This window comes from Lingula anatina, chromosome 9 (genome assembly GCF_051362555.1).
Source record: "Lingula anatina isolate TDL-2025a chromosome 9, LinAna3.0, whole genome shotgun sequence".
NCBI classification, from domain to species: Eukaryota; Metazoa; Brachiopoda; class Lingulata; order Lingulida; family Lingulidae; genus Lingula; species Lingula anatina.
Genome location: NC_141775.1, coordinates 14,148,656 through 14,159,883, shown reverse-complemented (window position 1 = coordinate 14,159,883; position 11,228 = coordinate 14,148,656). Strand labels below are relative to the sequence as shown.

The following is an 11,228-nucleotide window of genomic DNA, read 5'->3' as shown; positions in this document are numbered from 1 at the left end:
AGGGAAATACCAATGATAAATGTTAAGATTGAAAGAAATATAAATATCCTAGTTGGCAAAGCACATGACTGGATACTTGTACTCATAAAGTACCTAAAACACTCCGATGCCATACAATCAAATTCTTAATACTTATCTTAATACTTACTCTATCATGCAATTAAATTTTGAAAAAAATCTGAGTGTGAGTCTGACGAAGATTATATTATGGCCCAAGTCGGAAACAAAAACGGAAACCCAGTGCGACGAACAGGATTTAGAGTTGAACTTTGTTTACAAATGACTTTTTACAAACAAATGACTTTAATTACGTTTTGACACAGCCAAGGTAAGACGTCGTGATGATTGGCGGCGTTTATAATTACAATTACCGATCACAGAAAGTGCATATTGGCATAATGAAGGGAAGTGTTCACAACATTGCACAAAACAGACGGGATGGACAGCACATACAGTGGGGAAAGCGAGGTACATCGTACAATACAAGTACTGGAATATTTATCGACTCGTGAACTCTCACATGTGGGCCTCATACGATTGCTTAGCTGACACAACAAGTGGAGGTATAAAACCATTTACTAGTATCTTAGCAAATGAAACTGTAGTGTAACAAAAAGATCTAAAACACACATGTATCTGAAAACAAACACCTAGTCTCATTGAAGGGGAACATATAACGTAGGAATAGTTACCAAGCATTGCTGAATAACTGACTGGGCGTTTTAATTCATTTCAACTTGCTGAGGTCCTGGTTACACACCTGCTTGACAAGTCAATATACAATGGATCATATTAGAGAACGGCAGCGAAGGGGCAGTGGTGAAGTATTAGCGGCCAGAAGCCACGTTAGAACCGTTGTCACTGTAGCGGCTGAACAAACAAGGCGGCAGTCTCCCACTGGTATACGCGACACAGCCGCTCGCGATGGAGGCGAGCACCTCATCATCTCCACCGACACAACCAGAGCAGAGCTCTTCTCTCCCGTTTCATTGCTGAAAGCGATCGATGGCCTAGATAGACGTCCCGCTGTACAGTTCCAGATAACGACAGATTCGCCTCGGAAGCGGAGTTGGACGGGGATCCCGTATATAACAGATCAGTCTTTTGCCGGTACCAGCAACATTAACAGCAGTGCGCTCATACATCGTAGTGCGTCGGAGAACAGCTCTGCAACTCGGTCTTCATTACCACAGTCCATACTACGGCGTCATAAGCATAAAAAAGAGGATATAAGCAAAATTAGAAATAAACGACGGGCACTAGAAGCCCCCAGAACATCGTATGCCACAGGGGAAACCCAGCCGCAGCAAGAACGCCAACGTAACCCCGGACAAAGAGGCCTCGAATGCTTAATGTTGCGTGACACAGATGCGGGAAAGTCGAGTAGCTTACATGCAACTCATGCTCAGAGCTCTGCCGAGACGAGCGGATTTGGGAGTTTCGGCGATGTCCTTGAAGGCCCCTCCGCTGGATCTTTGGAAGACCTTAGTCTAGCACCCAGCGCAGCAAGCCAACTCGGGTTCCCTGCTCCATGTTACCGCCCTGTGGACAAGGCCGTGGATCTCGAACACAGTAAGCGAGAGGCAGCGAAGAAAAAAACAACGCGAGTAGCAGCCGAGTTCATCGAGATGAGAGATTTGGACGCAGGGGGACAGTTAAACGAATCTCAATACAACGGAAACATATTTAAAGGAACCAACCAGGAAGGGGAAGGAAATAAATTTCCTTCCACTATGAATTACATAAATAAAAACAGCAACAGTAGCCCACGGGACGACGACACCATGCTCGATGATGAAGAATATGACGTGTTTTTAGCTCAACAGGGCGCGCCGCGGTCGAGCACATCTTCAAGGCGAAGTTCCGTACGGAGTAAAATAAATACCAAATCCGCGTGGATGGCTTGGTCCGAGGCGAGACGAGCGTCTTTTAAAAGGCGTCAACAGCTCATAGAGGAACGTCTTGCCCAGGAAGAACGTAGCCGCACTCCTACCCCGGTGCGTAAAGCCCGTAAGGAAAGCATTAAATTCATTAACATAAGTCCCGAGTTAGAGGAAAAATACATGTCTGACGACGCTGATTTACAGATGGAGGCAGCTCACGGGCGACTGGGTACTCCACGAGCGGGGCGCGGCGGAGGTGCGGCCACAGTTTCCAGAATTCGGCAAAAGCATGACTGGACGGAGGTGAAAATGTCTATGTTCGATTGGAATCGTTTACTTTCGTTTTGGGAGCAGCGGTGTTTCGTCATTAGCCGTTACACTGGGATATTTTGTGGTATCATCGCCATTGTTCTTGGTGTGGTCAGCCTGGCGAGTTCACATTGGTCTTCCTATTCAGGTAAGTTGATGACTGGGGACTGCAAACATAGGATTGTGAATTGATTCCATAATACCTGCATTTAACTGGGCATAGCGATTTTAATCACTAAAGAGTTAATAGAATATTTATCTTGCTAAGGTTAAGGAAACATTAAGAACGACATGGGTGATTGTTGTGTGACCATTCCCGACCAAATATATATAGCAGTGGTCATTATTTTTATGACTGGTATTTGTTGTTAAATATGCGTTTTCTTCCAATTGAGTTAATATTAAGTCCTTGGCTGGGACACAATGATCATTAAACAAGGGCAACTGTCTTTTATTGGTTATCAGGTGCCGTCTGGTGTTCATAAAAGTGAGCATTGCAACCCAGATACTGAGGTTCGCTGAGGTGATATGTTCCGCATATAAATATATAACTCAAACATCTTTTAGAACATATGGTGATAAAAATATTACTTGTACCCTAGATTGTATCAGGGAAGGACCAATTTCTTTCTTTTACAATACAAAGTTGCATTATTCGTAAAGTACTGTTGTATAATTTTCAAGTTTGAATGTCCGCCGTGAAGACTGTGGGTTTCCGCCATGCGATACATTATTGAATATCATAATTCGATTTTAGTGAAAAATTTACCACAAGTCATCCAAGTGGAAATTAAATAAAGATAAACACAACTGAATAGGGACGATTTTTGCATTCAAAACCGATCATCAGACATTGTGTAACTTGTAACAGTAATTGAACATGTGGCATCAGCTTTGTTTAAAATGCCAATATTTGGTGTGCATTTTATGACCACAAAGTTAACGTCAATTCAGGTGTGCAAATCAAACCATAAAAACCGATACTAGTTTTGAACTGAAGTCAGTGACCAAATGACCATCATTACTTTCAATATTAATCCAGCACAAAGTTCTGTTGCCTTATAGGGTTGTGTCATGTTCAGACAAGCCTATTTATAACATCCGGCCTTTAATTGCTACCGGTATATTATAATAATTTTAAATTAGTATTTACAAAGTACAGTCAAATACAAAGAAACACACTACGGCGCCATAAGCAGTTGTATAATCTGTCCACGCATTAACTTAATGTTTTGTCTCATTACTTAATATTCATTGAAGCTGTCGAAGTTATTGAGATACAAGTCAAACATTGTGTACACTATACAGTCAGCAATGTGCACTGTAGTATATCACATAACATTTTCTTAGTTCATTAGTGAATTGCAGTACAAAAAATAAATTTTACAAAAATATTACTAATGCTACAGGGTGTATAATGAACTCCCTTGTGCACATCTTTGCGAACACAGCAATTGTTTCCATTTTTGAACTTAAAAAGTTTGTCAATTTAGAACAATACAACATTAAAAATCACTTATAAAAATCTCTTACTGCCATTAAAAGTTTAAAAGACTGTTGTGACTTGGTAAAAATGTAAACAAGGTAACGATAAAGTCACTCATCATGTGTGCACATCTCTTCTTCATTCTCTCAACATAGATGCTGTCAATAGATGGTCATTCATTAATCCTTTAACTTTCTAAATCCTCTTCCTTGCCACTTAAGCTATCTTTTCAGAATTTATGTGTCACTTTAATTCTGTGATCATGTAGACCCCTAAAATCTTTAACTCATCCAACCTTTTGTATCTCGGTATTTTTAATGAACATTGTTAAATTGATACTTTCGTTCTTTCTCCACATCTAACTGTATTGTTTCGTGAAACCAAGTCGTTTGCATCACACCACTCCATTACTGAGTCATAGCTACCCTCATCATTCTCGCTTATAAGACCAACTAGCTTGGTATCGTCCGCAGACTTCATCAACAGGGTATCTTGGGCATTTGTTACACAGTCAAGGGTAAAAAGAAGAAAAGGCAAGGAGATAACACATCCCTGTGGGGGTCCGGTGTTTATAATTCATAAAGTGTTGCCATGAAAACATGAGCACAGTACAACGTGAATTATACCGAGAGTGAGCAGACATTTATATACTGGAATTGCGGAGAAGTAAAATATGGCTAGATAAACAAAAAACAAGTTTTCGTATAACGATTTACTATATGCATAGTAAATAAGATGACAGTGTTGAAAAAGATTAGACAACTCATTTTTGAAAGGATAGGCCATATGTTGAGGTCGTTAAAAAAATATTACGGGTACCACACGAAATTGTTATTACGAAGGGATATAACGCAACTTTGCGGGATGCAGTTGAGACTGGGTTATGGGCGTAATGGAGCGAAAGTTCGATAACGATAATATTCAGCTCAGTAGGATTTGACATTTGAATATGTTAATTAAAGATAAAGTAAGGGATTAACTTAAGCAAATTTTTGATTCATTGTGGTGGATTTTAGAGAAGGATAAGATAGACTTCATATTATTATGGTAAAAATCAGCGATAATAATAGTGCCAGGCTGTGCAGAACACACTATAGGCTGGCGTCATTACAATATCCAAGACCCGCTAGAGGAGGCTTAATCTCTATCTCGGTTGCAGTGACGTCACGTTCATTTCCAGTATGAATAACCGCATGTGCTAATGGACAGGGCGCAGTTTCAGCAGTGCTAGATATAATTACGTTATCCAGTGGTTAGAATGACTGGCATCATTTGCTACCATCTTCGACCAATATTTTAAAAACCCAGTCGGGCCACTGGAAGACAATAACCCCTCCAGAGGATATCAGTGTTTCACTAACCGTGGAAAATGTTACCCTCTCTACATTCGACATTTTGTACAGTACAGGCCTTATAAACTTAAAAATCTCGTTTGTGGTTTCTAGCCGGCCGGGCTAATTGATATATAATGACTTGAACCGCTATTCCATAGCGTGAACGTAAAAATACTTGTCGAGAGTCTAGAGATCACAAACCAAGCTGAAATAACGTTAAAAATCAAGAGAAAATTCAGTCAAATCAGCCGTTTTGCAAGCAGGTCCTTAAGCTGAGTACAATGGGCTGACTTCAGTGCACAGACGCACAATATTCAGCCACTCTTGACAGACGCTACCAGCTGAAAAGACTGTTAAGAGAACTGTCAATATAACGTGTTGAATTAATCAGACAAACGTTATGCTTAATGACATGGTGGTTGTTGACATAGCGTTATCTCCAATTCCACCCGAGGCCAGTACTTATCGTTTATAAAAGCAGAATGACATGTACAATAGAGTAAACTGAATAAATAAAAATCTGAAGTGAAGCAGGCCCAAGGAATATTCCATATCGTTCTTTAATAAGTAGATGTCGGGTAGATGAAAGTCGAATAAGCAAATGTCCAGTATTTGGAATGTCTATAGTCTAACAGCTAGGGAACACCATTCATTGCTGTCGTGACGATAACTCCTAATGATATCTCCTTCTGCCAGTAGACAGTGACCATCAGACCAGAAAAGAAAGGAATCTGTTTTCAATCATCTGAGCAAAAAAAGCGAAAAATAAATTTAATTTGTGTTGAACTCCTAGGAAAAGGGGAGAGATTTATGTCAGGTGAGGTTGCCGAATAATAAATTAAAGTGACTGTGAGAGTGACGCTGGATGCAGATTTGATTAATATTGACAATTACACTAACACCGCCAAGGTGGCAGTTTTTTTAGCTCCGTTTGTTTGGTAGTTAGCGAGAAAGCAACATTATACAAACATATATATATATTCAATCAATATATGATCAATGAATTAATGGTTAATTATTAGTTGATTATTGTCTAAGATCTGCGCTCTCTTAGTGCATTGTAATTTTGTACGAATCAGTGACCAACTTGGCTGTCAGAAGAAATATACTGCGTCTGTATCCGATAGGTATTAACGTATCAAGATAAACAAATGGAAAAAGAAATTTTGTCATGGCACGCTTTTGTGAAATTGTAAGGTTTCGACGAAGGTCATGCTTTATACTACATGTTATTTAAGTCTTACACGTATCGATTTTTTATTTGCAATCGTTCTGAACAGGGGTATGTTGGATCTTATCTAACTTTGTTCAACACTGTTATAAATACGAAGGGTTTTCATCGATTATTTATTACACACATGCCGGTATGTTTTACAATTCTTGGGAGACTTAAGACGCTAATGATGCCTTTTCGTGTCTTTTATTTTTCTATTTGTCCTTAGTTGAGTTTCTACCAGATATCAGCTGAGTGATTACGTCGTTTCTATGCACAAATTCCCACGACCCAAACGCACGTCTCTAACTCTTGAGTCAAATGCACACTTTCTTTATCAATTATATCAAGAATATAAATATCAGTATTTTCCTGTCAGATATTGAAATTCATTGTTATGTCAACACGCTCTCAAGTGAAAAAATCACTATCACAACCTTGGTGTCTGTAATAGGAAGTGGTTTTCACGTCATCATCATCAATTACTATCAATGTGTGGCCGTGGGCCTTCCGCTAGAATGTAGGCTCCATATACTTATTTATATATGCCTCTACATATAAAATAATGTTACATATATGTTTGTATGTCATATATGACCAATCAAGGAATATATGCTGGCCCCTCACAGAGAGGGAGGTTGAAGGAATTTCTGCACAGCAGGTAGTCTCTCTTCCGTTGAGCGTTCTCTTCTTAAGAGATCAGTAGTGCTGAATTTACATGTATCAAATATCGGGCGAACTGAGCATTTAGTTATATTTATAAGTATTCGAACGTGTTTATTTCGTCTCAGGTTCTGTAACAGGCTCAATGGTGCTAACAGACCACCAGATCCACATTACATACGAGTATGAGAGGTCAAGTACCTGAAGTCGGGTCAGTTTTAGGAAGTTGGATACTTGGATATGTAATGTTTCATGTAAGTTAAATATGAGACGAGCGAGATAGAAGACTTCTTACTATTTTGTCGATATTTGTAGCGACACAAGAGTGATCGGAATCTTTGCTTCATCCTTTACTCTTGTGCCATGATACATGTAGCCGGTATCACAGTTATGATGTCATCAATCTATTTTTGTTTCTGTCTGCCTCTCCATCTGCTTCCCTAGATTAACCCTACTTCTCATTAGTAGTGAATTATAGTCAAATTATTGAATCCTCTCCTTCTCTCTCTCACACACACACACACACACACACACACGCACGGACGGACGCACACATGCACACATACATCAGAATACGAAGGCCCCAGCAAGCATACAGACAACTAGGCCCAAGTGTTCAGCTCAGTTTAATTCCACGCCGTTGTGACATAAATTAAGGCAAAGATAAACCCTGGCAATGGTAATGATTAAATTCCCCCATTTTCTCCGGTTTATTACACCGCCGCAATAAAGTACATCACAACGAAATAACAGAAAATGCAGAAATCTAATTTCCTGTCCATGCACTGAAAGGACTTGTAGTAGTTATATGTCTTTGCACCGTTATATTTACTCAGTATACTTCTTTATCGAGCTTATTCGATACGTATTGTCTTGATACACTGTTACGACTTACATGGGTGTATTCATATACTTCCACTTTAATTTACGACCGCACAACTCATCAAGTGTGCTGATGTTATTAATTGATTCTTTTCAATTGAACAGATTAGCATACGGATTGATGACAGATCACGACTGATGCAAAATGATGGTAACTGCATCATAGTGAAAAAAATGTTCTACAAGCCCGTCGGTCTAGACCTCTGTTTTAGAAAAGGATCCTCGAAAACTGAATTTCAGCGTTGCAAAATCAGCATAAAAATTTTAAGATATACATGTACTTATTTTAACAAATCTTGATAACACACCTCGGAAAGTAACATAAGTTTGCCTACAGAAATTTGTAAAGATAAAGGCCCATGCCAGCTAATATTTTGGGCAGCAACGTGGAAACCGCAATAAGACCACCTCTAGGGTAGAACCCCTCTTTGTGAGAAGAAATGGTCGATTAGCAGACAGCCTGAAATCCTGTTATTGCTCCCTTCTAGACATTAACAGGTGTATTGATAATGACTTAAGGGAGGTGACTTAAGGGAACCATAATATATCATGGCAATCATGTACGGCACTAGAACCGTTGATTAATGCCATATTTTCGGTGAACAGTTCAGCAGTACAGTGCTCACTGTGAATGTTTGATAAGAAGCTTGTCAGGTTAGAAAAGACGCAGATCATGCGAAGTACACTTATATTCTGTTTCCATGACTGATTAAGAAACCAAAGTAGTAGGAATGGATGTGGCGTTTCAAATTGCAAGAAAGTCCGTGTTTAAACTGATTAAGCGGTCTTCTTTTCATGTAGGGTCCGCCATATCTGAGCCTTGAACCAGTTGATACACGGATCTTCTATTCTGAATGGCCCCTATGAGTACGTTTTCCACACAGTTCTTTTTGGGCAGCAACGTGGAAACCGCAGTAAGGCCACACTTTTTTATTTTTATGGATGACATCCTGCGCGCGCACCGATTTTCGTCCGTTCTCCGAAAAAAAAAAAAAAAAAAAAAAAAACTCACCCCCAACGAAGTCGGTTGTCGCAAACGTCCTTATTGAATTTTGCCGAAAAATGAGCTTTCTGTGCATGCGTATTATCACCACGTGGAAAATGGCAGCTTTGCCGTCAAATTCATCTCTAGGATTAGTCAAATTACACGACAATTAAAGTCATAAAGAGGACGGAGGCCGTCGTTTTGTATTGGTATGCCATTGATATTGGGCATGGAGATATCACCTTTCTATAATTATACGAAAGGCTGGCGGCGGCCAGCGATTATCACCTGGAAAATTTCAGTGACATTCTGTCCAAAGCAGCACATGTTTTTTGTAGTGAAAACAGGGTTGACAAGGTGTGGGGAACCCCTTTAGGCCATCCCGGGTACCCACATTACATAAAATTACCCTTTATAAGATAACCCTAGGAGTTTGGGCACAATGGGCTCACATCTTTGGATAACGCTATCTGTAATACTGCTACAGAGATTCCCAGGTTCCTTGTATTAAATTCTGCACACGGAAAAGAATGAAACGACTCCATGTTGTAACTCCAACAGAATATATTTTGCTACACTAAAAGTTACATGATACAAGTATGACTTCTCTCTCCTCCTGTCTCTACATATTGCTCTCCCCCATAGATTTAAGTTCACAGATTTTTATGCTAAACTTTATCAGTTAAACTGTACATCACATAACTTAAAAACTGATTGGTTACTTCATACACAAGTCCACTCCTCCTGGTGGTCACCGTTAATAACTCCCTGTAATCAAACTCTAACAGATTACTGGCTTTGAAACAAAGGACATTAAAATTTGAACTGCAAGGTGTGAAGTATTATCTGAAGCTACTTATACGACATGGCTTCCCATGTATGAATTTTATCAAACAATGGCTTCCTCTGATTGAGTTAATACAACATTATGTATAAAGTTTTAAAAGTACTAATTACACTTTTTTCTATACTGTGGTTCCTGACAAAGAGCGTCGAGGTATTTGGTGGGCTGAAGGTCGGACAGGCCACCCGACAGTTGACAAAACAGCATTGACCGAAATGACTTTTAATAGATTTGATAGTATTAAGCATATCTTTGCATGATTTTTTAACATTTCTGTGAAGTGTTCATAATGCTTTAATATTCTGAGAGCACATATATGGCCTCGTTATTCACACGACAATATTCAGGTATTCAGAATGGCTTTCATTGTAACGGGACTATTGGGGATTATGTATTTAGAAAATAATAACAAATAATCCGAGAATCATCACAAGAATAGAGAAAATCCAAAAGAACTGAAGTATGAAGTACGTATCAGAACATAGATACAAGATCTATGTAGACTGAATGCCATGCTATTCTCTGTGCTTTGTTTGCGCCCACCCTCGCTATGCATTGTACCCATGTACATGATTTTAGAAAAAAATTATTTGTAATCAGCAATATTGAACAATAGTGTATATTTACTTGACTGTCTCTAAAGACGCAGCTACAGTTATTCTCACATGTATCAAATGAGCTCATAACTAAGCAGTTTTGCGTGTTGAAATAAGGCGAAAAGCAAATCTGAAGTAATTGTTGTTCAAAGTTTTATCAGATGATGCTTGTCGGTAGAGATTCGCTCTGCATATTACCACATCGAGAGAGAACGATCAGAATGTTACATACATTTGCACATTTTATAACCTGTTGTTCATATGAGAACGAGCCAGCCACTATTTTTTGCACGAAATACTGTGCACTTTTGCTAATTATAGTGTTTGAATGAAATATATTAGCAATTAACACGGCGCATTCGAATTAGTATTTTGTAGTTCGAAAAATGACGCCCGTTTTCGATAGATTTTGAAATCATGTATGAAAGTCTGAAGGTCCTGAATACTGAATACTGAATATATAGGCCTACAATAGATATATTTTTGTGTTTATATTTGTGTGTGTGCGTGTGTGTGTGTGTGTGTGTGTGTGTGTTTAACAAAGTACAATACGCCCTGATCCCGAATGAGCGTGCCTACCAGTATGAGTCACATATAATTACTATAGAAATATGGCATCATGGGTTTAACATATTTGTTTATTTTTGGTCATGTCTGTATGTAAAACAGTGTATCTATTAAATAAATTCCCTCCCGTTGCAGGCTTTGGCTACACCTACACAAGTTTTGACATTTGACATGAGAAATATAAAAAGTTGAATGTTGATCATATCTTGAATATCATGCCATTGTGGGATTCTTTCACCCACATGATACCTTCTACCTGCCTAAACACCTCATATACGCTTTACCTCATATAAACTTGACTTCAAGAATTCATGTTCCAGGTCCTCTACCTAATCACCATCACGGAATGGGTACATTCCAAGTGCACTATTCTTAAAAAGAAAATAAAAAAAAAACGCTCTTGACCATATACATCAATTCAAAGTAGGGCTACCATGCACATGCATTTATAAAGTTAACTTTGGGT

At 38.9% G+C, this 11,228-nt stretch overlaps 1 protein-coding gene across 3 annotated transcripts in view; it reads left to right on the top strand.

Annotated features, from left to right (window-relative positions):
• Positions 1–740: 740 nt before the first annotated feature.
• The window catches only part of LOC106174080 (uncharacterized), an 83,481-nt gene continuing 72,993 nt past the window's right edge, over positions 741–11,228 (top strand). For 2 of the 3 annotated variants that reach the window (XM_086995451.1, XM_013555472.3), the window contains exon 1: positions 768–2,340. In XM_086995451.1, coding sequence (XP_086851577.1) covers positions 783–2,340 — 1,558 coding nt within the window. In that variant the 5' untranslated portion in view covers positions 768–782. Of the gene's footprint in view, positions 2,341–11,228 lie in introns of all 3 variants that reach the window. The other variant, XM_086995452.1, reaches the window with a different exon arrangement.